At 41.4% G+C, this 26,561-nt stretch overlaps 1 protein-coding gene across 4 annotated transcripts in view; it reads left to right on the top strand.

Annotated features, from left to right (window-relative positions):
* The window catches only part of OSBPL10 (oxysterol binding protein like 10), a 305,431-nt gene that overhangs the window by 148,723 nt on the left and 130,147 nt on the right, over positions 1–26,561 (top strand). For 3 of the 4 annotated variants that reach the window (XM_060180484.1, XM_060180485.1, XM_007516830.3), the window contains exon 4: positions 13,858–14,049. The exons of the other annotated variant lie outside the window; for it this stretch is intronic. In XM_060180484.1, the coding sequence (XP_060036467.1) occupies positions 13,858–14,049 (192 nt within the window). The remainder of the gene's footprint in view (positions 1–13,857; positions 14,050–26,561) is intronic. 4 annotated transcript variants of the gene reach the window in all.

The following is a 26,561-nucleotide window of genomic DNA, read 5'->3' as shown; positions in this document are numbered from 1 at the left end:
CAAGGAGTTTGTAACACACGGAGAGGAGAGAAATTGGTCTATAGCTGGCGGCCAGTGTTGGGTCTTTCTTTGGTTTCAAAACTGCTATTATCTTTGCACGACACCAAATTTTGGGCATAGATTCGGATTCCAAGATGTGGGACAGGAATGTAGTGAGCCACTTCTTTGCTGCGGGGCCCAAGTTAAGAATGAGTTCTGGGGTGATGTTATCATAGCCAGCAGCTGTTCCCGATTTAACCCTCTTCAAAGTATCTTCCAGTTCAGACAGTGTAAAGGGAGAGAGTTTTGGAGATGGACAAGATAACCGGAAGTGGGATGACCACTCATGGGAAATTTCTCTTTTCCAGACTGGGTCGATCTTAGCACATCCAACTTGAGTTAGGTGATTGGCCACTGAATTTGGAGATACGGGAGGATGGGAGACGGGAGAGGGTTGGCTACGGGCACCCAGACTATGAAGAAGCTTCCAGGCCTTCCTACTTGAGTGGGTGAAGTTCAGACTTTCCGTGAGTTGTTGCCAGTGAGCTTGGCGTGCTGCATCCAGGGAGGCAATGAGATGGTCGGCCACATCTGGGTCGCCCGACTCATCATACTGCTTTAGTAGTTACTTGCATTCAGCATCAAGACAAGGCGTATAGTTAGCACGTCTCCCACGAGGAATAGCTTGGGAAGCTGCTTTGAAGATGGCTTGGCGGAAGCGCCTGTAGGAATTTTCAGAGGGGATAGAGTTAATTGGAATTGCAGGAATAGATTTGTTGGTAAGATCACTGAACAGACGCCAGTTTGCTTTCTGAAAGTTCCATCTTAGTTTCTCCGAGCACAGAATCAGTGGGAGCTGGAGACCAATGTGGATGATAGCTGGGTGGTGATGACTGTGCGGGAAGATTTGAGAACTTGTCTTGTAGCGGGAAAGGCTTGGCCGTTGACTGTGCTAATCCAGCACAGGTCGGGTGACGCGTCTTTATTCCATCTAGCACTGTGAAAAGAGCCTGGCTGTTTGGGATCGTATAATAGGGAGAGGTCATTCGCTGAAGCCCAGTCGGCTAAGATAGAGCCGTCAGCACCAGTGGAGGAATATCCCCAGTCTTGGTGATGACTATTAAAGTCTCCAACGTAAACGGCTGGGTGATTCGGGCTAGGCAGGACCTCATTATCCCATGAGGCACTGGGAGGCTTATATACGTTGACGAGCTGAATAGTTCCAATAGTAATGTAGTTGTGGAAGTTCGAAGAGGCCGTATGGTAAACGTCCGCAAGATACGATTTGGCGTAGATGGCTTGGCCGTGTTTAGGATGGAGATTATAGCATATTAAATCGAATCCACTGATGGTGAATCGATCAGCTTCATCGACTGCTATATGTGTTTCTTGTAGGAAAATAACATCTGCCTGATGCTGTATCACCAATTGACCAATAAGAACGCGTTTGGCAAAGGACAGCCCCTCAACATTAAGTTGGAGGACTCGAAGAGCAGGACCAACAGCTTGAAAGCTGTCAGGAGCTGCTTGTTGCTGGCTTTGAAAGTGACTGGGATCCATGTGGATTCAGTCGGCTAGGAAGGATCGTCAGTTTCCCCAATGAATGGGTACTCACGGGATGCACCACGGGAAGGTCGATCCAATGCATCCCATTAGTGATTTAATAATGATTAACAAGATTGTAAGATAACAGGGGTACAATTCCATACAGTTCCCACTACCAGAGTTCCATGTCCCATCTCCTCCACTGGGGAAACTTTCCTGTTCTTTTTTTCTTTCTTTCTTTCTTTCTTTCTTTTTTTTTTTTTTTTTTTGTCTCTTGGGTCATTGCTGGGGCTCGGTGCCTGCATTATGAATCCGCTGCCCCTGGAGGCTATTTTCCCCCTTTTGTTGCCCTTGTTGTTTATCATTGTTGTTATTATTATTGTTAATGCTGTCATTGTTGTTGGACAGGACAGAGAGAAATGGAGAGAGGAGGGGAAGACAGAGAGGGGGAGAGATAGACACCTGCAGACCTGCTTCACTGCTTATGAAGTGACCTTCTGCAGGTGGGGAGCTGGGGGCTCGAACTGGGATCCTTAGGCCTGTCATTGTACTTCATGCTATTTGCACTTAACTTGTTGCACTACCGCCCAAACCCCACTTCCCTGTTCTTTACCCCTCTGGGAGTTTGGGCCAAAATTCTTTTTAAAGTGCAGAAGGTGGAAGGCTATAATTACTTCTCCACTGGACGTGGGTGTTGGCAGGTCAATCCATACCCCCAACCTAAAAGCACATTATTGAGGTAGTTCCCTTTGATTTTGGCAACCCTTGCTTAGAGGTCACACAATTTGTTTCTTCTTCCCACAAAGCACTTCTCTGCTTACAGTAAGTTCTTACTTAGTGTTATTTAATTCTTAGAAAAGGTAACTTCAGGCTGAATCTCTTATAATAAAAGCAGATTTTTGAATGGCATCTTTGTATTAATTGTCGTGTTTTCTTCTCACTAATGTGACAGCAAAATAATGTTAAATGAGATGACGTTAAAGACCTGCTGCCTATTGATTTGAATTGTGACTCAAGAGCTAATAAGTGGGAGCTCCTTTGCTCATCGAGGGTGACTGGTGCTTCATTGCAGCAACCCTAATCCAGCATCTTATTTGTACAGTGGGACTGTGAGTTCCGATGGAGCCATTATGTTTCTGTGACACCCATGTGGGCCAGGTCCACCCTAGAGATGGAACGAACACACACACACACACACACACACACACACACACACACACACACGAGTTGTTATTCCTGCCAGTCATTTTTTTCCTTTCTGATAAAGATAGAGAAACTGAGAGAGGGAAGTGATAGAGAGGGAAAGAAGAAGAGAGACCTGAAGCACTGCTTTACTACTTCTGAATCTTTCCCGTTGCTGGTAGGGACCAGGGACTTAAACCCAGGTCCTTATGCATGGTAATGTGTTCCTTCAATCAAGTGTGCTACTGCCACACCCCTCAATTTTTTATTTAGATGATGCAATTAACACAACGAGGATATCTGTATAAGCAAGGTAGGGACAAGTAGGCTTTCACAAGTAGGTATCTGATTTATCTGTGGATGTATCAGAACATGTGGCAGAAAGAGGAAGGCAAATGTCAGTAGTTTCTAACATTAAATGGGCTGAATTTCTGGTTAAATAGGCTACATTTAGGAAAATATCCCAGTTGACACATGGGCAAATAAGGCTTCTGTGGGGACCTCTGTCTGCTGCACCCTTTGATGACTGATTAGGAACTGTATACCCAGACTCCCCAAGTCTGAGCAAATCTTGCATTTCTGTCTTAGCCTTATGAGTAATTATACTCATCTTGGAGTAAGTAATTCATGGGGTTTATTCCACTGAGCCTATAGGTTTCTGGGTGCAGCTAAGGCCTATTGATAGTGGTGTGATTGAATTTTTGTAGTGTGAAACTTTTGGAAATGCCATTAGGAGTGCCTTCCCGAACCTCATGCTTCTTCTGTGCCTGAGCATTTGGGAAAGAGATAATGACAGCCTGTAAGTAGAGTGAAGTGCCTTTGTCTGAGATTAGGTATTGATTGGGAGCAAATCACATTTGCTTCTGTCCTAGAATTGCCTTGGACTTTTTATCCCCATGACTGGCCTCACCCCCCTGGAAGGTGACAGAAGTTTAAACATGAAATAAGAGTTCTCTTCCCCAACCCTGTAATGGAGTGATCATTTATAGAATGCCTTGGCAAATGGTATTCTTTTGTTCTATGATTCATTTCTGGCATAAAGTATCTTCTGGGTCGATTATATTGAGACGTGAGAAGAAATAAGAGAGCAGAATAAATCATGAGACACTCATCTTCAGGGCACTGATAATGTCATTTTGCCATGAAAATGATCCAATAAAGATGACACATGTCATGGAGACATATGCAAATTATATGCAAATGGAAATTGAATACCTGGATATGGCCCTGAAGACAAAAGCTTATTGGAGCCCATTGTTCTAATTGGCTCAGCATTCGGAGTGACCATATCAGTCCCGGGTCACACCAGGCACCTCAACTTGGCTGACAATTGCTTGTGATTTCTGATTAAGGAGCTCATCTTTCCAGTTTGTTACCTCTCTGACCTCACCTCCTCCTGCTCAGGGCCTGGCTCAGCCCCACCTTTGACCTTTGTAGCTTTTTTGCTGAAACATCAGCGAATCTCCCACCCAGAGCCTTTATACTTTTTGAGTTTCTTTCTTCTTATGCTTTCTTTTCTCCTTCCTTCCTTCCTTCCTTCCTCCCTTCCTTATAAAGAAAGGGAGGATCATCCTTTAAAGGTCAGATCATCCTTTCATTTCTTTTCTTTTTTTATTGTTATTGTTATTGATGTTGTCATTGTTGGATAAGACAGAGAGAAATGGAGAGAAGAGGGGAAGACAGAGAGGGGAGAGAAAGACAGACACCTACAGACCTGCTTCACCGCCTGTGAAGCGACACCCCTGCAGATGGGGAGCTGGGGGCTCAAACCAGGATTCTTGTGCTTTGTGCCACATGTGCTTAACCTGCTGCTCTACCGCCCAACTCCCTTTCATTTCTTTTCTCTTAAAAATATTTTTATTTATTTATTTTGGATAGAGACAAAGAAAAACAAAGATACCTGCAGCAGTGTTCCACTGCTTATGAAACTTATATTCCTCTCTGCCAGTGGGGACTGGGGGCTTGAACTTGGGTCCTTGTGCATTGTAACATGTGCACTCAACTAGATGCTCCACTGCCTGGCTCTATTGAGTTTCTCCTTTCTTTCTTTCTTTCTTTCTTTCTTTCTTTCTTTCTTTCTTTCTTTCTTCTTTTTTTAAATATTTGATTATCTTAATTTTGTTTGATAGAAATAGCCAGAAGTGAAGAGGGAAGGGGATGATAGCAAGGGAGAGGGGCAGAGAGGCACCTGCAACACTACTTCACCACTTGCAAAGTTTTCACCCTGCAGGTGGGGACCAGGGACTTGAACCTGGATCCTTGTGCACTGCAATACATGTCATCAACCAGGTGCGCCACCACCTAGCCCCAAGTTTCTTTTCTTTTCTTTTTTTTAATTTTATTTATTGATTCATGAGAAATGATAGGAGAGAGAGAGAACCAGACATCACTCTGGTACATGTGCTGCCGGGCATTGAACTCAGGACCTCATGCTTGAGAGTCCAATGCCACTTCCTGGACCACCACTTGTTGAGTTTCTACCCTTCTGGGTAGAAACCCATATTCTTATGGGTCCCCAGAGCTCACCAGGGCTCCTTTGCTTCATTCCTATCTTTGAGTCAAAGATAGCCTTCTCCTGAGGCCTCCCTCACCATCTGTCTGAGACTGGGAAGTCCTCCCATTTTCTCCAACTCTGCTTCTTCTTCCCATGTCTTATTGAAAACAGTCCTCGGGGCCTGTGAAATCTCACTTGGTTAGTATGCAGATGTGTCATGTGTGCGACCCAGATTCGAGCTCAGCACCCACTGTATTGAAGGAGGCTTCCAAGCTGTAGTCTCTTTCTCTGTCTCTAAAAAAAAGTTCCCATTTTACTAATGTATTTATTTTGGTCTCATTTACCACCCATGGTCAGGAATGCTTGTCTGTTCTATGGACTGTTCTGTTCTCAATTGCCTGGAGAAGTACCTAGCACACAGTATATGGTCAAGAAATACTTGTTGAACTATCTAAGCTATACTGTACTGCCCATCAAAAGCTATCATCATTGGTAGTTGATTAAAAACATTTTGTCTTAATGACGTTACTGTTTAGCTGGAATATACTGTGGCATTTAAAAAGTCTCCTCCCAAAATACAAACTAAGCTCTCAGTTATGATATTATAAGGTCCCACACATTGGAAATGAATGGAAGGTGCATAAGCTGAGAGGATGAATGTATAGGTTTTGAAATTATGCATAACCATTTCTGGATGGATCTGGAAGGTGGCAAAAGCTGAGGGAAGTGGTGTGTGATAGTGGGAGCCACTGCTTTCAGGATAGATGTGAGACCTTCAGTCTTGACCTTGAAGATTTTGGACAAGATTAGGACTTTTTGGGTTCTGGAATCTTTGATTCAGCTGCTAGAGAAAAGTGAACAGGATTAGTGGAGGGTGGGGAACCTACAATTGTTGGCAGAAAAGGCAAGCTAAATGGCCATTTTCTTTCCATTTTGCTGAAAATGGAAATATGTGGATTTACTTGCAGTGATTTCTCCAAGCTCTGACTTTTGCATGTATAATCATGGGTGTGTTTAGAATAGGAGCAGACTAGAGACTGCTTATCTGGGGAAAATTATGATTTTTTTCTTTGCACATATTTGCATGTGCATGAGTGTGTATAGAGAACATTGGTGTAAGATTAGTGAGAAATGTTTAAGATACATATACAAACAGGAATGGAAGAAATTCCCTTGCTTGTTAAAAGTTCAAACTTCTAGGCCAGCAAAAAACTCACTTGAATAGTGTGCTACTTCGCCATGTGCGTGGCCCAGGTTCGAGCCCAGCCCCTACCACACTGGAGGAAGCTTCAGTGCTGTACGAGTCTCCTCTGCTCTCTGTGCCTCTTTGTCTCTTTTAATCTTGGGGGAAAAAAGTTATTTTGGAGCAGTGAAGCCCCCGTGATGACAAAAGGAGGGAAAAAAAACTCAAAGCAGGATTTGATTGAGTTTGCAGTAGGGCACCAGAGTAAAAGTCTCTGGGTTGAGGGTGAGGGCAGATGTTCGGCTTCACTGGGGTTGAGGGATGGAGGGGGGAGGATGGGATGGGGCACAGTCTTTTCGTGGTGGGAATGGTGTCTATGTGCTCTCCTATTAACTTGTAGTCATATAAATCACTACTTAATTAATATGAGGGGGAAAAATGATTGGATGTCTCAAACTTTTTAATGCACAGACCATAGACTGAGTCTTTGAAATGTTGACTCTCTTAAAAGCCTAGACCAGGAAGAACAGAAGCAACTGGTGGCACAGCTATATACAAATAATATCAAAGGACATAAATTATGGTGATGTTGTGTATGATACAGCAAATCCTAACAAAGGGATTTTCAAAGTTAACCCAACTGCCAAGTAATTTGATTATAGTAATAACTATCTATTGCCTTCTTATGGCCCAAGATAGCAGGAACCTCCCACTTCTTCTATAGAGTATTTCCCCCAGTCCTGGAACCTCTAGGGTGGGGCTCACTTTCCTGCATGCTTCTTTCAATTCATACCAAATGATATTGCACCTTAAATTTTAAAAATAAACAAAAGGAAGGAAAAAATGTTAAAGATTTCTTCAATACAAGAGTTTGGAAAAGTAGAGTGAACTAAATATAACATTGAAAAGTTAATCATGGGAATGAATGAATTTGGAAAAATGTCCCAGTTTAAAACAGTCTTATTTCTGCTAGGAGATAGTATAATGGTTATGCAAAAGGCTTTCTTTTTAAAAAAATTTTTAAAAATATTTATTTATTATTTTCCCTTTTGTTGCCCTTGTTTTTTTTTTATTGTTGTTGTAATTATTATTGTTGTTGTTGTTGATGTTGTCATTGTTGGGTAGGACAGAGAGAAATGGAGAGAGGAGGGGAAGACAGAGGGAGCAGAGAAAGATAGACACCTGCAGACCTGCTTCCCGCCTGTGAAGTGACTGCCCTGCAGGTGGGGACCCGGGGGCTTGAACCGGGATCCTTACACCAGTCCTTGCGCTTAACCCACTGCACTACTGCCTGACTCCCAGCAAAAAGACTTTCATGCCTGAGGCTTCCAAGTGACTAGTTCAATTCCTGCCACCACCAAGAGCCAGTAGTGTTCTGATTAAAACAAACAAACAAAAAAACCTTCTTTCTGTTTTCATCTGTTTTAAGCTTGAGATAACAGCACATTAAAAACACAAACAAAATCAGGTGCTATAAATTTACTAATCAGAGTAGATTTGTTTTTAAAATGCTTCACATTCAGATTTTGACAATCAAGAGAAAAAAATTCTGAATAATTGTTAGGTCCTGAATATACTGTTTTAAAAGCTGCTTTCCCTTTGTTGATGATTTTGAAATATACATGCTTTTGGAAAGATAGGAATAAATCACAATTTTATGCTTAGCTTTCATATATTTGGAAATGCTACATTAATTTTTTTTAGAGGAAAAGTGTAGGAACATAATGAAATGATTTTAGTTGGTTAAATTTGTTTTTCAAAATGCATAACAAGGCTCTTTGATTTTTTTTTTCTGCTTCCCTTGGGTTATTTTCTTCTGATATATAGTGTTTTTTTCCCTCCTCACTGTGAAAGAATTCAAGGAAGTGCAGAAAATATGCTCCAAATTAAATGTCACTTGAATGCTGTCATAATTTATTGACTCTCAGCAATTTTTCCCATCAGAAAAATTTTCTGCAGCTAAAGGGTTGCTACAAATGTATATTTATTTTTCCCTTACTCATTTTCAGCTTAATTCCAGTTCCAGCAGGCCTAATTATTAGCTTCTTATACATGTTTTTCAAGGGCTTTTTCTTTTGACTAGATGATGATATTTTCAATTTGAAACTTCATATTTTATTTCAAAATGTTTGTGGGAAAATGCCCATTCTTTTTTAAAAACCGGCACTTTTACATCTTGGTGTCTATTTGGCACTGGAGTGATGATGTGTAGGCACTCTGTTTTTACCATGTCTGAGACTTTGAAGATGTGAACTCATGTCTTACTTTTGAAGGCTTTTTTAAAAAAATTGCCACCAGGGTTATCTGTGGGGCTTGGTGTCTACATGATGAATCTACCACTCCCAGCAGCCCCGTTTTTAGTTCCTTTTATTCAATAGGGCAGAGAGAAATTGAGAGGGGAAGGGGAGGTAGAGAGGGAGAGAAGACACCTGCAGCACTGCTTCACCCCCCTCCCCTGTAGGTGGGGACTGGAGTCTTAAACCTGTATCTTTGTACATGGTGCTGTATAACCTCGATTGGTTGCACCACTGCCTCACTCCTTTGATGCAGTGCTGGGGAATGTACTCAGGACATTGAACAGGTTTGATATCAGGCCATTTTCAAAATTGTCTTCTTTTTTAAGAGAGAGAGAGAGAAAGAGAGAGAGAGAAGACTCTACTTTGTCCTACATGATTATCTCTGCTATCTGTGGTGCCCCCATGTGGTGCCAGAGCTCGAGCTCAGAGCCTTCTGGGTGGTAAGGTCTGAGGTCTACTGAATGAGCTATCTCCTGACCCACTAAAAGTCTTAAAGATATTATTTATTTGGCAAGAGAAAGTGAAAGAGACAGACCAGAACATCACTTTGGCATATGCAGTACCAGCAATCAGACCTAGGACTTCAGGCAGACAAGTCTTAAGCTCTATTTATTGATCCACCTCATTGGTCATGAAATCACATTTTAAATGCACTTTTTTCTCTGGAAAAAAACTGTAATTTTAATTAATTGGACTGATTGTGCTTAATTTACTTAAAAAATTGATTCTAGAAAGTACTAGCTTAGGGAGCTGTGAGTAAAACTCACTTTTCATCCTTTTAAAAAATTTATCTTTACGTATTTATTGGATAGAAACAGCCAGAAATCCAGAGGGAGGAGAGTGATAGAGAGGGAGAGAGATGAGAGACGCCTGCAACACTGCTTTACCAGTTGCGAAGCTTTCCCTCTGCAGGTGGGGACTGGGGGCTTGATGCTGGGTTCTTGTGCATTATAACTTATGTGCTCAACCAGATGCACCACCGTGTGGGCCCCATTTTTGCCTCTTTTTAAAATTTTATTTATTTATTTATTTATTTATTCCCTTTTGCTGCCCTTGTTGTTTTATTGTTGTAGTTATTATTGTTGTTGTTATTGATGTTATTGTTATTGATGTTGTTGTTGTTGGATAGGACAGAGAGAAATGGAGAGAGGAGGGGTAGACAGAGAGGGGGAGAGAAAGATAGATGCCTGCAGACCTTCTTTACCAATTGTGAAGCGACTCCCCTGCAGGTGGGGAGCTGGGGGCTCGAACCGGGATCCTTATGGATCGCCAGTCCTTACACTTTGGGCCACGTGCGCTTAACCCACTGCACTACCACTCAACTCCCCCATTTTAACCTCTTTTTACTCTAGGACCACTTGCGTTCACCAGACCCTGGCACCTGAAGGCCTCCTTATTCATTTATGATGCGCTACTTCCTGTGGTGTGGGCTTTGCCTACCTCTTAGTTCATCCTCCAGCAGTCTTGTGAGGTAGATAATACTATTTTATTACAAAAGAAAGCACATTTTTAGGCCAGGAGACTCTTGAGTAATGGAACTTCGTTCAAAATGAACACAGGTCAGGCATTTTAGAACCCACACTCTTAATTACCTTCACTCCCCACCCCTTCATTGAACTAGATTCTTTTGCTTCTCTTTGGGACAGTGAAGTCACAAGGAAGCCTCTAGACCATTCAGTGCTTCTGTTTCAGCTATTCTAGAATAAATGTCACCTCTATAGCTTGTTGCTTGGTTTCTGTCTGAATAATCTTTCTACTGCTTCCTTTCCCTTTCTAAATCACTCCTATTTAATTAACTAATTAATTTTTAATGAGAGAGATAACAGAGGGAAAGGTAGATAGATGGATAGACAGACAGACAGACAGATAATAAGACTACTCACCTTTGGTTTATCGTGGTGCCAGGGATTGTACCTGGGACTTTGGAGCCTCGGGCATGAAAGTCATTTTGCCTAACCATTATGCTGTCTCCCCACTCATGGCACCTTTTCTCCAAGCCACTTTTGCCAGCATATACAATGTGCATATACCTTCCTGGTGACTTTGGGAAATTTAGGAATCCAGTGAAGAATGTAGAGGAAGAGCCAGAAATGGGTGAATAAATACCACACAACCTGACTGCATGCTCAGTGCCTGGCTAGACATCCTCAGTTCTAGATAGGGTGTTATCTGCAGCTACCACACTCTCTCCTTTGAAATCTCCCCACCACAGTCAGGTGAGATACAAGGGATGCTTCTCCATGGTAAAGGGTACCTATTACTACTGCCTGGGTGGAAACTGTTACCCTTGACTCAGGCTTTCACAGATGGTGCACTTGGCATTTCTAGTCGCCCCCGCTGAAGTCAATATTTGAGGCAAAGCCTGTCATGTTGTTCCTCAGACTCTGATACTATTTTATATTAAATGAATAACAAGGATGTGTGTGTGTCTGACATCTAAGCACAATTTTAAAACAAAACCTAGTGGTTTTGGACAGTGTATATTTAGTGAAGAGTCAGCTCGTTTATAGTAGATGCAGCTTACTAACTTTTCTTTTTTTAAATTTTTTAATTATCTTTATTGATTTATTGGATAGAGATAGTCAGAAATGGAGAGGGGAGAGAGAGGTAGAGGACCTGCAGTCCTGCTTCACCACTCGTGAAACTTTCCCCCTGCAGTTGGGGACCGGGGCCTCAAACCAGGGTCCTTGGGCATTGTAGCATGTGCACTCAACCAGGTGCGCCACCACCCGGCCCTAGACTACTGACTTTTCTTACTTTTTTCTGGTGCCTATGGGATTTACCACGAGTAAGACTTTCTTTTATATATATTTACCCCAAGAGGAGGCAAGGTTTTGAATTAAACCACAAGAAACCCCCCCACCCCCAGTTAAAAATCAAAAGGAAAAATTAAAGGTTTTTCAACTCAGACTTTCTGATTGCAAATTAAATGACAGCCATTAAGTAATGATCATGTGGTCAGACATCCACAGCAGAATAATTTGACTCGTGACTGAATTTCTTGATTTATTGCCATTTGCAGTGACATTGCTCCAAGCGAAGGTGCCTGTTGCCAGAGTGGCCTTCCTCTCTGGTTTCTGATGGGTTCTCATTCTACCCAGAGTTGAGAAATGCCTGCCCCCCCGCCGCTGCCGCCCCCCCCCCCCCCGCATAGTCTGGCATTGTAATTGATCATGTAGATACTCCAGTAAGTATTTAATTAGAGTTTGGGTTTCATCACAATTTGGTCTATAGAAGATAAGGATCAGGTCAGTGATTGCTTATGGTTTTGTGTTAAGTGACTTATTAACATTTTGAAGTTCAATAAAGACTTCACTGATAAAGTTTTAGGTTATGTAAGGAAAAAGAACTAACTTTAGTCATGCGGCCTTTGCTTATTAGGCACTGTGCCAACCGTTTTATGTCCCTGATCTAAATATAATTGTTATGGTGGCTTTTAAGGGTCAATATTGTTATTCCTTTCTTAAATACTAGGAAATTGATCCTTAGTAAGAAAGCTTAAATAACTCACTCAACTTTCCCTTGTGAACTTTGCCTGTCCTGACTTCAAACCACAGTGAAAGATCTGCTTTTCCTTAGGCTAGAATCAGCCTTTCAAACAATCAAAATGCCTTTCAATGCTTAGGTAAACATACTTACATTAAAGACCTACAGAAATAACTTCTTTCTCCTACCATACTTCAATTGAAATGATTAAAGTTGAAAAGAATTCTTTTTGTATTTTCTTTTTTTTTTAAAGCTTTATTTCTTTTTTATTTTCCCTTTTGTTGCCCTTGTTATTTAACATTGTTGTGGTTATTGATGTTGTTGTTGTTGGATAGGACAGAGAGAAATAGAGAGAGGAGGGGTAGACAGAGAGGGGGAGAGAAAGACAGACACCTGCAGACCTGCTTCACCACTTGTGAAGCGACTCCCCTGCAGGTGAGGAGCCGGGGGCTTGAACCAGGATCCTTCGCCGGTCCTTGTACTTTGCGCCACGTGCGCTTAACGTGCTGCACCACTGCCCAACTCCCTTTTTTGTATTTTCTTATAATCAAGGTATATGTAACTCTTATGTAAATTTTTTGGGGGGTGGATAGCATAATGTTTATGCAAACAGACTCTGAGGCTAGAAGGTTCAATCCTCCCTTACCACCATAAGCCAGAGCTGAGCAGTGCTCTGGTTTAAAAAAAAAAAGTAAATTTCTCTGGTAATTTATATATTTATATATAAAGTAATTTCAGAATACACTACTTCCCAATTTATCTGTATTTTTGCTAATCATATTCAAGTTCAAATTCAGGGAAACTTCACAAAGTACTGTGGTATCTTGCAGGTTAATTAATGCAAAATTATGACTTTTGCTGTGATTCCCACACATAGCAGTAAGAAGTACAGAGAGGCTGAGTCATACAAGGATATTCCTCACAAGTCACACAAGGATATACAGAGATGAGCTAAGTTTTGAAGGTTCAACAGAAGTTTTCCAGCCCTGAGGGAAAAGAGATTCTAGGAAGAGGAACCAATAAGTACAGAAGCACAGATTCATGAGAGTTAATATACTGAGTCTGAGAGAACTCCCATGCAACCCTGGTGTGGGGTAGAGGCAAGGAAGACAACTTGAGACCAAGGTCCAAATTTTGAGTTTTTATTACCCAGCCGGGGACTGCCTTGACAGCAAAGAGTGCTATGCAGAGAGCAGTGCAGGCTAGTCTCACAAGCCAGTTTTTCAAGGCAAAAACCACAATTGCAGCAAGCAAGCAAGCAGGTTACAGAAGCTAATATAGGCAGTTATTTTTGGAACCATCTTTGGGGAACCATCAAGTACCCCTATCTTCCACACCCTCTTTCTTAAGGGTGTTTCGGGAATACACTGTTTACTTTTGTTGGGTAAGAATTTTCCTGGAACTGGTAGGGTCTATGAGGTGTCAAGATAGCATTATCCAGGTCAAGTGGTCACAACCCTTCATGATGATGATAGTGTAGGACAGGGGACACAGTTGAAGAGAACAGGTTCATGGAGATTGTTGAAGTCAGTGTGGGATTGGGGCATACGGTCTCATAAGACCTTCCTCAAATTTCACCCTTCTGAGCAGATAATGGGATAAGATTAAGAGGTCCAAACTGAATGCAAGCCAACACTTAGCTGTGTTCTGTAGGCTGGTTGCTGAGTTTTGACACCTGTTGCTTATTCTAGACTACTCCAAGCTCCCGAAGCCGAAGTCTCACTTTGCTCCCCCATGGAACACCCAATTCTTCGTCTCCCTGTAGCCAGAGACACCTCAGTGCGGGGGCCCCCGGTGTTGTCACAATCACGCATCACAAGTCGCCTGCAGCTGCCCGAAGAACCAAGAGTCAGTATTCCGGCCAGCTTCACGAAGTCAGAGAGGTAGGCCTTGCTCTCCTACTAGGTTAAATGGTCCATGGGAGTTGAGGACTGTGACCATTACTCTGCCTACTTCTCTTCCTTTGTACCATCTTGGTCATAAAGAGTGAGGATTAGCAGCAGACCTCTTTGCCACAAAGCAGTGATATCTTCCTGATACAATTTCTGTGTCTCAGGTTAAGCGATTTTTATTAGGAGAGCTCTGTCAAAGCTCTTAGGACAGAAAAACTAAGGCCATAGAAACATGAATCTCCATGATTATAGCAAACAATGGCCAGTATAAAATATGCATGATCAGGAAATAACTAAGGATGTTTTGAATCTTAGGAAGTGTTTAGCCTACAGCTAAGTTTCCCACTTTCCTGTCCCACATATGTGTGTTATTGTGGCTTACAAGATTATAAGGTAATAAGATATAATTCCACACCACTCCCACCACCAAAATTCTGTGCACCACCTCCCCCAATGGCAATCACCATAATTCTCCTAAAGTCATAGTTATGGGTTGACTATTGCATTTTTCCCCTCAACTTTTTAATTTTATGTGTTTCAGTTCTCTATATATTCCCCTTATGAGTGAAATCATTCCATAGTTGTCCTTCCTTTTTCCTCTTCCCTCTCAGATAAGAGAAACTGCCTGACTTCCTCATGTGGTCTCCAGAGTCCTTTCCCTCTCTGTGCAGGTGCAAAAACAAAGGTTCTTTGCCACAGAAGTTCCTGGGATCTGGTGGAACTGGAGTTCAGAGCCCTCTGGTCATCTCCCCCTAACACTTCTCCTTCTGAGGATATGAACCAAAATTCTTTTTTGGGGTGCAGAAGATGGGAGGTCTGGCTTCTGTAATCACTTCTCTGCTGACAAGGATGTTTGCTGGTCAATCCATACCCCAGTCTGTCTCTGCCTTTCCTTAGTAGAGTACACCTCTGGGGGAGGTGAGGTCTGCTGTCTCACCTTTCTCTCCTAAGTGTTTTCATCCTTTTTATATCACTGCCATAACTCCAAAAAGAATGCTGGACAGTGAAAGGACACTGTCCCTGGATTCAGAAAACTCTTGTTTGAGAGTAAGTCTTAAAGCTTTGAAATTGAGTTTCTGCATCCCAACCCCTCAAGGGGAGACAAGGGTCACTTTTGATAATGGACATAAAAGAACTTCAGCAGTGAGTGCCTTAGGAACATATGTAGGGCTATACTTTGTTTTACTTTTGATACAATGGGAAGTCATCACTTTGCAAAAGCTCAGATGTTTCATATCCATATCTCCCTCTGCAACTGTAACTGAGAACAAAGTAAAATTATATATATATATATATATATATATATATATATATATATATATATATATATATATGTCTTGTTGGTCTTGGCTGCCTAACTTGTGTTGAGCGCTGAGACCTTTTGTCCTGCAGCTGACTGGTGAAGGACCAACTGTCCTCTTTTAGAAGGGGAAGCAGAGCCCTTGCTCTGTGTCCCGTTAGGAGAGTGGAAGGAACTCCTGGAACGGGGTCTCCAAGGTTGACTCTGCTTGCACCTCACTTTGTTCTTCAAATGTCATAAGCCAGGGAATACTGTATTGGTTGACTGCCTTGGTCTGATTCTGACCCAGAATAGAAAATCTGAGATCTTCTGAATCAGATCTTTATATCCTTATATCAGATCTTTATATCCTTGATATCATTTTTATGCAAACCTCATTATAAGTTTTTTTTTCTTTTTCAAGAACTTTACAGACTATAACCTTTAAAAGAAAAGGAAGGGGCCAGGTGGTGGCGCACCTGCTTGACCGCACATGTTACAGTGTGCAAGGACCCGGGTTCGAGTCCCTGGTCCCCACCTGCGGGGAGTGCTGAAGCAGTGCTTGCTTCACTTGTCTCTCTCCTTGTCTATCACTCCCTTTCCTCTCAATTTCTGGTTGTGTCTATCCAATAAATAAATAAAGATTAAAAACATATATTAAAAAATTTAAAAAGAAAGAAAAGGAAAAAGGTAGGTTGAAAATTCATGGTGTTTTTACATTTTTTAAAAATTTTATTACAATGCATCTCTAATAGACTTACTGTTACAAGTGAGGATGAGGGAGTACTTTACAGTAAGCGGTGGTTTAATTAGAGTTGAAAAATATCAGTTTGTTTTCGTGGTAAGGTATGCCCAGCTCTTCTGTGCCTTCATTTGTTAAAAGTCATAGTTTTAAAAGAATGAAGTTTTGTGGTTTTTTTTCAGCATATGTGTATAGGAATATTTAATAAGGGCCTGGATGCTGGGACACATAGTTGAACATACATGTTACCATGCTCACAGACCCAGGTTCAAGCTCCGGGCTCCTACCTATAGAGGGCAGTTTCACATGCAGTGAAGCAGGGCTGCAGGTGTCTCCCTTTCTCCCTCTCTGTCTCCCTTCCCTTTCTCAATTTCTCTCTGTCCTATCAAATATAGGAAAAAATAAAATAAAGCAAAAAAATTTAAATAATTGTCTAAAAACAAAAGAAATATTGAATTAGACGTGTTGCTTGACAAGAGGGACACATTCTGAGAAATGTGTCATGAGGCATTTCTGTGACTGTGTCAAGACCACGAACTGTGGAATCAAACATATCTAGCTGCTACTGCTGTAGCCTGTTTGCACTCCCATCATGTATGTGGTCCACTGTTACGGAAGCATTATTTAGCAATGCTTATAAGCATAAAAAAACTGTATATAAGATGGATAGTGCAAGTACCTATTGCAAAAGAATTCTAAAGAAAAATGTTTAAATCACCCAAAATTGTTCTCTTTTTTTTTTTTTTCAGAGAACCACTTTGTTAACCTCAGTGAATTTATTTGTTTTTTTTAAAATATATTCAAGCTACATATTTAGACATGTAATTGTAAACAGTTACGTATTTAATCCTTTATTTACAGTATCATCTCTCATTTTTCACCTATGGGGAAATTATTTTGATTTCCTAAGGGGTTTCATTAGGTGAAATTTCTTCATAATGAATTTACTCTTTTTAGTTCTGTCCAAAGCTTCACTGCTCTGGACTAGATTTTTCAGATGTAATCAAAGAGACAGAAACAGAGGGGAAGAGGGAGAGGAAAGGCAGCATACACCAAAGCTTCTCCCAGTGCACTGGGAACCAGCCTTGAACCTGGACTGTGTGCTATCTGGTAAGCCCTCTTCTTCTTCTTCCTCTTCCTCTTCTTCTTCTTCTCCTTCTTCTTCTCCTTCTTCTTCTTCTTCTTCTTCTTCTTCTTCTTCTTCTTCTTCTTCTTCTTCTTCTTCTTCTTCTTCTTCTTCTTCTTCTTCTTCTTCTTCTTCTGCTTCTTTTTTTCCAGTGAATCACCAGCTTCTGGGAAGGACAGGTTTTGAACCCAAAAACTCTGCCTGTCTGTCTCAGAGTCCACAGGCAGAGCCACTACTCCAGCCTGACAGTGAAGCCCTCTTTTTTTTCTTTGTTTTTTTTTTTTTTTTTTTTTTTTTGCCTTCTCCTTCTATTTTTGCCTCCAGGGTTATTGCTGGGTGCCTGCACTACAAATCCACTGCTATTGGAGGCCATTTTTTCCCATTTTGTTGCCCTTGTTGTTGCCCTTGTTATTGTTGCCATTGATGTTGTTGTTGGATAGGAGAGAGAGAGAGATTGAGAGAGGAGGGGAAGACAGAAAGGAGAGAAAGATAGACACATGCAGATCTGCTTCACTGCTTGTGAAACGACCCACCTGCAGGTGGGGAGCTCGAACCAGGATCCTTATGCCAGTGCTTGCACTTAGTGTCATGTGTACTTAGCCCACTACACTACTGCCCGACCCCCTCTGCCCCTCTTCTTAATGATTTTGATATGGCTTTTGTTCTCCTGGGCAGCGGCATCTCTCCAGGTGATTGCCTTTGGCTATCGACAACATTTCTTATTGAAAATTAATTTTGAATGAGCTTGTGGAGATCTTCGCCCCAGCATTGGTAGCGGAGAGAATTGCAGGGTGCTGAACACATCTGAATGGAATGTTAGAGGTTAAGAACCTCAGATACTGTGTCTTGTCCAGTTTTATTCCTACTTGGAGAAGGGTAGCTGTTTGGTTAATATCTGTCATTTAATGGTGTGAACAAATCCACTTTGGAAATTTCACTCAGAGCAGAAAGTTCTGCAGCTTCAAAGTATATTAATTTCAGAGTCTAGAGGTGTCTGCTTTCAGCTTCCACTGTATTTATCTAAAAAGTAGCTGGAAGAAAATGGAATAGTATTTTTTAACCCAGCTGTACAGAGAAGATAAACTTGGGACCGCTGAAGCAATGGAGAAAATCATCATATACAAGACAGATGTGCTTGAATATCTGGAGAAGAAAAGAAAAACAACCGGGCCAAAGGCAATAGAATAAATATTAAATGGAATGCCACAGTGTGGGTAAAAATAATGGGATAATTTCAAAGATTAAATGGCCATCATCAAAAAATATAGAGAATAGAGATCCCAATGGTCAGTCCCCTTAGTTCTCTCTGGAGGTGACTAGGGAGATGACTTAGAGGGTATATAAAACTTGGTATCCTCATGATGGGGGCAGTGGGTGTACCTTCACTACTATTTCAAGAAATAAAAATGGAGACTACTTTGCCAAATTGGCAGAAATCATTATAATCCATTATTGGTTGGGGTGTTAATAAATGTTGGCAGTGCTGTACGTAGATATGTATGTCTTCTGCTACTGTCTAATGATCTATCATAATGACACTTGAACAAGGCTGTGCGCTGTGCTGACTCATCAGTTCCCCATTAGGAACTATATATATACTGAGGAAATAACTCATAGAGTTGAGAAATGAAAGAAGAATGTTCATTTAAGGGGTGGGGGGTAGATGGTGGCAGACCTGGTAGAGCACACATATTACAGTGTGCAAGGATCCGAGTTCAAACCCCTGGTCCCAACCTGTAGGGAGGAAGCTTCATAAGGAGGTGTCTCTCTCTCCCCACGTGTAACTTCCCCTTTCCTCTCAATTTTCCTCTGTCGCTATCCAAAGTGAAACAAACAAATAAATAAATACATGAAAACTTAAAGTTAAAGTTTATTTGGGTAATGCTGTTCATACTAAAAAAAAAAAAAAGTCCCTATAAAGCACCATGGAATGACTAAAGAAGCAATTATACACCTAACATTAAATTACTGTATAGCAATTCAAGAGAAAAGCTCTGCCAATGTGTGTGTGTGTGTGTGTGTGTGTGTGTGTGTGTGTGTGTGTTATAGGACAATCAGGTTTATAATAATACACATTGGACCCTATGTTCATCATACTAAAGTCCAAGAGTTGCTTCAAACAATGGTTCCCAAATTTTGCATTCTACTTGTAAACTATAAGCTAGAATTTTGAGAGTTAACATAGTATTGCAATTATTTTTTTCCCTAATGAGAACATTTGAAATTTTTTCTTTATTGGGGGACTAATGGTTTGCAGTTGACAGTGAAGTACAATAGTCTGTACATGCAGAGAGGAATTGAGAGGGTGGAGACAGAGATGGAGAGAGGAGACACCTGCAGACCTGTTTCACCAGTGGTGAAACGTCCCCCCTTCAGGTGGGTAGCTGGGACTAAAACCTGGGTCTTTGTGCATGGTGACATGTGCCCTCAGCCAGGTGTGCCACTCCCTGGCCCCCAGAGCACTTTTCTACTTTTTTATTTTTCAAGGTTTTTTAAAAAACATTTTTTTTGCTCCATCTTTTTTTTTAATATTTATTTTATTTATTCCCTTTTGTTGCCCTTGTTGTTTTATTGTTATAGTTATATTGTTGTTGTCGTTGTTGGATAGGACAGAGAGAAATGGAGAGAGGGAAATGGACAGAGAGAAATGGGGAAGACAGAGAGGAGGAGAGAAAGATAGACACCTGCAGACCTGCTTCACTGCCTGTGAAGCGACTCCCCTGCAGGTGGGGATCCAGGGTTCAAACCGGGATCCTTATGCCGGTCCTTGTGCTTTGTGCCACCTGCGCTTAACCCGCTGCGCTACAGCCCGACTCCCACATTTTTTTTTAACTGGGGGGAATTAGTGGTTTATAGTAAATTGAGTTGTTGGTAGAAGGGTAAAATTTCTCAGTTTTCTGCAAAACACTGTCACTTCCAGCATAGGTCCTCTACCATTATGCACCATGACCTGAAAGCTGCCACCCCCACTCCCTACCCCCACCCCCAGAGTCCTCCAGGGTTATCGCTGGGGCTTAGTGCCCACTGTAGGAAGCCACTGTTCCTGGAGGCCTTTTTTTTTTTTTTTTCCATTTTTGTTTCCCTTGTTATTGTTGCTGTTATTGGATAGGACAGAGAGAAATTGAGAGAGATGGGGAAGACAGAGACACCTACAGACCTGCTTCACCATTTGCCCCCCCTCCCAGCCCTGCCCGGCAGGTGGTGAGCTGCATCTTTAGTCTGGTCATTGTGCTCACGTGTGCTGTGTGCTTAGCCTGCTGCACTATGGCCCACCACCACCCCCTCCCAATCCAAGGTCTACTTTGTGTTTGCCCTCACTGTTCTTGCTTAGAAGTAGATAAATAAATAAATAGAATTCCATCATCATTCCTGGGGCTTCACTGCTCCCGGCTGACTTTTTCAGAGCAAAAAGAGAAATGGAGACCAAGAGGCAAAGAAGGCTAAAGAAACCACCGCAGCTTCCTCTAGTGCAGTGTGTGTGTGTGGGGGGGGGGGGGCAGGCTTGAACCTTACCTGCTTTATAAAGGACATTTGGAGACTTTCTTGATTGCAAACATGCTGATAATGTGAGTGGAAGAAGCCTGGTGGTCAGAGGTTGTCCAGCGTCATTTGGGCTTCTCTGACTTGCAGTAGCATAGGATGACCATACACCTAGAGCACTGTGTGGCCGAGGGAAGGTGGAGAGTGTGAGCCTCTCAGTGCAACACTAGAATTTCAGGTAAAAATATATATATTTTTTTCTTATTTTAAATAGAGGCAGTGAGAAATTGGGAGGGAAGGAGGAAATAGAGAGAGAGAGGGAGAAGGCAGTGAGCACTGCAGGCTGTATAGGTGATGCGTTACTTTGATCAAATCAATTAGATGTGATGTTTGAGACTTTAAAACTACACTTAGTAGGGCTGGGTCATGCCACACTTGGTTGACTGCACACACTTATCATGCACAGGAATCAGCTTCAAGCCTCCTGTCCCCACTTGCAGGGGGCAGACTTCACAAGGGGTGAAGCAGTGCTGTAGGTATCTCTCTGTCATCTTCCCTTCAGAGACAGTCTCGATTCTGTAGATTGATAAGGGGAAAGGTCATGCTGCTGAATTGTAATGTGGGTGTGAAAGGCATATATTTGGACGTAATTAAGCTTTTCATTATAGTTCATTGACAAGTAGGGATTATCCTTAGGCTTTTTTTTTTTCCTAAGTATTTTGCTTCTAGGTTTATAACCCTTTTGAAGAAAGAAGTGTTTATCTGCTACTGGCTTGATAAATGGCATTGAGACAGGTCATTGAATATGACTGAATATACCCTACAGAGTCTTCATAGACTTTAGCACTATTTACTTAGTACATCTTTAAAAGAAAATATTTTTATGAAGATGCCATCTTTATAAATGCAGTTGGCCAAAAAAAAAAAAATTGTAGTTGATTTAGAGTTCTCTCCCTTCCGGATGACTTTGGTTTGACCCTGGTGCACATGAAATGAACGCCAAGTTAGAAAACTTGCTTCTTGCCCAGCCTTTTGTTATAGAAGCAGCAACTGTAAAATATCAGCCTAATGATTTTTACAAACTAACCAATTGGAAGGTAGTGCTCAGAATTGGCAGTCACCAGGGAGACCACATTTAGGGTGTAGAGTACACTTATTCTTTGTGTGAACAGACTGATTGCTTTTTAATGTCCTGAATGAATTCTTCTGTGTCCTCATTGGATTAACGATGGCAAGTAACACTAGCTCTGTCAAAATTAGTAAGCATCACACTTTAGTTTGCAAAGCCAGTAATGTGGATTTAAGCTCACTGGTTTCCAGCCATTTTTAAGGTTGTAATGGGTTGCTTTTGAATAAAAGCATCATGAATTCTTACTATATGTAACTAGGGGAAAGTTTTATCAGTGCAGATTGATTTTAGAATGTGAGATGATGATTGGGGGGGTCTCTACTTCTTTTATTGGAGGATTAATGATTCATAGTACAGTTATTGACACATGCGTAGAATTTCTCATTTCATGATGGTAGGTGTCTACAAAACACTTACCCCCAATTCAGGTCCTTTCCCTCCATCATGCAGTAGGACTCCCCTTACCTCCACACACATCCCCCATCCCAACCCTCTCCATAGTCTCCTTCCCCAAAATCCTTTGCTTTGTTGCAATACAACAAACTCAGTCCAAGTTATACTTTGTGTTTCCATTTTCCATTCTTGTTACTTAAGTTCTGCCTATGAGTGAGACCATCTGGTATTTGTCTTTCTTTTCAATTATGTATGTTTAGCACTTAACACAACTGTTGCAACCTCTTACCACCTCTGTGTCTGTGCAGCCTGAAACATTTGCATACCTTTTGAGACACAGTTCAGGAGTCATTGGGTTGTTAATTAATCCTTTCTTAAATTAAAAAAAAAGTCATTGGGTTTTTGCGTTGATGATACTTCAGGTGGAAAAAAAATATCAATATTTCCATTTTATAAATAAAAAAATTTTTTTTTCTAAAACAACAAAAGCAAAATAGGGAAATAATGTGCCCTGATATCCCTCAACTCCTCCTTACTCAAACCACCACCCTGTGAGAAGGAGGCTTTGAAATCTCACCCTATTCAGGACACAGCATAGTTGGAATGGAAGGTTGGGAAAACTGAAGCCAGAACGAACCACTGAAGTGAGTGCTTGGTATGCTAGAACAACAGAAGTGTACATGGTTCTGTTCTTCACCATGGATATTGTTCATTTATTGACAGATGGGTGTCAACCTAACTACTTGTTATGCAAATCCCTTGTGTCTTACTTTTGATTCCCTCCTTACTGTCAGTGGATTCTCACCAGACTCTTTGATGATCTTATTATATTTGTGAATATGGCATTTATTTGCTTACTCACTTGTTGTCTGACAAGCATCTTTGTCCTCTTGTCCCTCCATCCAGAGAGCATGTTTAAAAAATTTCTTTATATTTCAGTAGGCAGCTAGCACATAGTAGGTACACCATAAAAATTTGAGTGAATAAATGACTTTCCATAAATAAGATCACAGACATCGGAAACTACTCTTTAGCAGATTGGTTAAAAGGCTTTGCAGAGGAAGCACTTTCTTGTCCTGTGTCAGTCATATTGTAGACTTATGGTTCTAAAACAGAGGCAATAGGGAGTTGGACCCAACTGCAAACTGTACTTAATAGTTGCTGTCAACTACTGCAGGGTCAAATAGTGTTCATGTTCATTTAACCAACCACTTAGGTTATCAAATATATATATATAATTTTTCCCAGCAATTTCCTAATTATATATATAAACACTAAAGCATTAATTCATTCACAATTCTGAATTCTGGGACACATTTCAGGGTTCCTGATGGCTTGTGAAGCCCAGAATTTCTCTTGCTCAGTAGAGACCAGTCTTTTGTTCTGTCCAGGCTTTTGGTTGGATGAAGCCCAGCTACTTTATGGAGGGCATCCTGCTTTGCTCAGAATCAGCCAATTTATGTAGTAATCTCCCCCGAATATGCTCTCCCTGAAACATCTGGAATTATCTTTGTTCAAATATCTGGGCCCTGTGGTCTAGTCAAGTTGGCATAAAATGAACTGCCACAAGCATCCTGGTTTTGCCTGCAGTCTTAGTGTGCATGTCTGTTCCCTGAGAGCCCCAAGCCTGTGATTGGGAAGCTTGCCTGCTGCCAGTGAAACTGTGCTTGTTATTGTCTTCACTGTGGGCTCAGCACTGGTCTTTTTCCTTTAAAACAACAACAACAACTGCATTTGGGGCTGAGTACTGGCACACTTTGTAGGGTTCACATGCTACAATACACAAAGAACAGAGTTCAAGCCCCTGCTCTCCACTTGCAGAAGGGAAGCTTCATGAGCACTGAAGCAGTGCTGCAGGTCTCTCTCTCTCTCTCTCTCCCTCTCCGCTCTTGATTTCCCTTTAGTTCTATTCAATAAGTAATAAATATTTTTGAATTTCTTTTTTCAGATCTATATATTCAAGTACTGTTCAGCTCTGGAGTATGGTGGTGCTGGGGATTGAACCTGGGAGTTCGGAGCCTTGGGTTTAAAAGTTGTTTGCATGGGCATAATGCTGTTTCTCCAGCCCTTCAGCTACATGCTTTTAATCAGGGGTGTGCTTCATTGTTAAAACATTCAAGCAATGTTAACTCCATTCATGTTGATAGAAAAGAAGCTTAAAAATGCACAACACTGTCAGCTCATACTACACAAACCCGTATTACCTGTTCATGACCAGTTTCTGTTGTCCTTAGACTTGTTCCTTGGCATTCAAATAAAAAAAATAAACAGCTAAAAATGCAAAGGTCTACACACAAAGAAGCAAGGCAAAGGATATTTAAACTTATATCTTAAGCCTATAATCGTATTAATAAGACACACCTTCTTATATATAAGGAGTTCAGATTATATAAGCACTGTATAGTCCAAAAGTGCAACTGAGAATAAAATGAAGTAGGCATAGGGTAAAAAAAAAAAAAAGATTATATGTATTTACAAATATCATAGATATACACATACACTTTTGGTATATTATGAAAGTAGTAGTGTTACATTATTGTAGCCAAACCATTCATCTACCTTGTTCCAGGTGAACAAAAATAAAACTCAGCATGTAACCCTTGCTTTTTTAAGACAGCATTGTCTCAATATGGGGGTTAGTTGGGGTTGCATGTGCTGCCTGGCTCGCTGACTCCCAGGGACTTGATGATCTAGGTGGTTGGTTAAATTTATATGAACATTACTTGGTGCTGCAGTAGTTAGCAGCAACAGGAATTTACTAGAAGTTGAGATCTGTGTGAGCTTGTCTTCTCTCTGCCTAGACCTCACCCTTTGGGCCACAGCTCAGCCCCAGTCATATAGGAGTTTAGTACCAGGTACCTTCCACTAAGTGCTTTGAGACCGTAACATAATGTGTTTTGGATATTGGCCAAGTTTCAGGTTCTTACTGTCAGATGTTACCTCAGAATTCAGCATCTATTTTGAATGAACATATGCCTTAACACTTTTTCTTTCTTATGATAAGGATATTGCTGGGCAGAATTATAACTTTTTTTTAAACTTTATTTATTTTACTTGATAGAGACAGAGAGAGATTAAGAAGGGAAGGGGGAGTTTGAAAGGGAGAGAGAGACAGAGGGACACAAAAGACACCTGCAGCCCTGCTTCACCACTCATGAAGCTTTCCTCCTGCAGGTGGAGGCCAGGGGCTTGAACCTGGGTCCTTGTGCACTGTAATGTGTGTTCTTAACCAGGTGTGCCACCACCCAACCCTATAACTTTAAAATTTTTTTTCTTTATTTATTGGATAGAAACAGCCAGAAATTGAGAGGGAAGGGGAAGATAGAGAGGGAGTGAGACAGAGAGATACTTGAAGCACTGCTTCATCACTTGCAAAGCTTTCCCCCTGCAGGTGGGGACCAGGGTCTCAAACCCAGGTCCTTGCATATTATAACACATGTGCTCAACCAGGTGTGCCACCATGTGCCCCCCTGGGAAGAATTATAGATACACCCTGTTTCTAGGCAGAATTAAGTTGCAGGTTAATTACAGTGATTCCTGAATGATTCACCTTCTTTTGCCACTTTCTGCCATCCCCACTCTCCCAAACCATGATTATTTTCTATTTCCTTGAGCTAAGCTTCTCTAGTTTAAGGTGGAACACCTTTCAATTCTGCTTTAGTTGTCAGAGATTGGATAGCATAAATTTATTATTATACGACAAAATGCCAAAAGAGTCGATAGTTTGAAACTGAAAAAAAAAAGTTTATCCTGTTAGGAGATTGGCAGCTTGGCAGGATGACTGTCTGCTCTAGGATGTCTGAGGTCATTTGTGTGATTCTTGAGGGGCAGATCCCCAGGGATGGTGGGGCCTTTCCACATAGGTACTCTATCTTTCCCCCTTGTCCCCCGCTTCCTCCCTCCCTCCCTCCCTCCCTGCTTTCCTCCCTCCCTCCCTTCCTTCCTTCCTTCTTTCCTTCTTTCCTTCTTTCCTACGTTGATATTTTATATGGCTTACGGTATGGTTGTTGACACATTGGTACAGTTTCTCATTTCCCCCTGGTAGGTGTCTGCAGAACCCTTTCACTTTCATCACCTCCTTCCTCAGAGTCTTTTGCTTTGTTCTATATGCCCCACCCAATCCAAGTTTCACTTTGTGTTTTCCTTTCTTGTCCTTGTTTCTTAAATTTCACTACCTGTAAGTGAGAACATCTCATATTTGTCCTTCTCTTTTTGGGTTATCTCACTTAACGTAATGCTTTCCAGTTTCATCCAAGATGAAGCAAAGGAAATGACTGTGTCATTTTTAGCAGTCGGATAGTATTCCATTGTGTGTATATATCACAATTTTCTTAGCCACTCATCTGTCATTGGT

The sequence above is a fragment of the Erinaceus europaeus genome, chromosome 21, assembly GCF_950295315.1.
Source record: "Erinaceus europaeus chromosome 21, mEriEur2.1, whole genome shotgun sequence".
Taxonomy (NCBI): domain Eukaryota; kingdom Metazoa; phylum Chordata; class Mammalia; order Eulipotyphla; family Erinaceidae; genus Erinaceus; species Erinaceus europaeus.
Note: the sequence above shows the minus strand (reverse complement) of the source record. Positions and strands in the feature narration are given on the sequence as shown.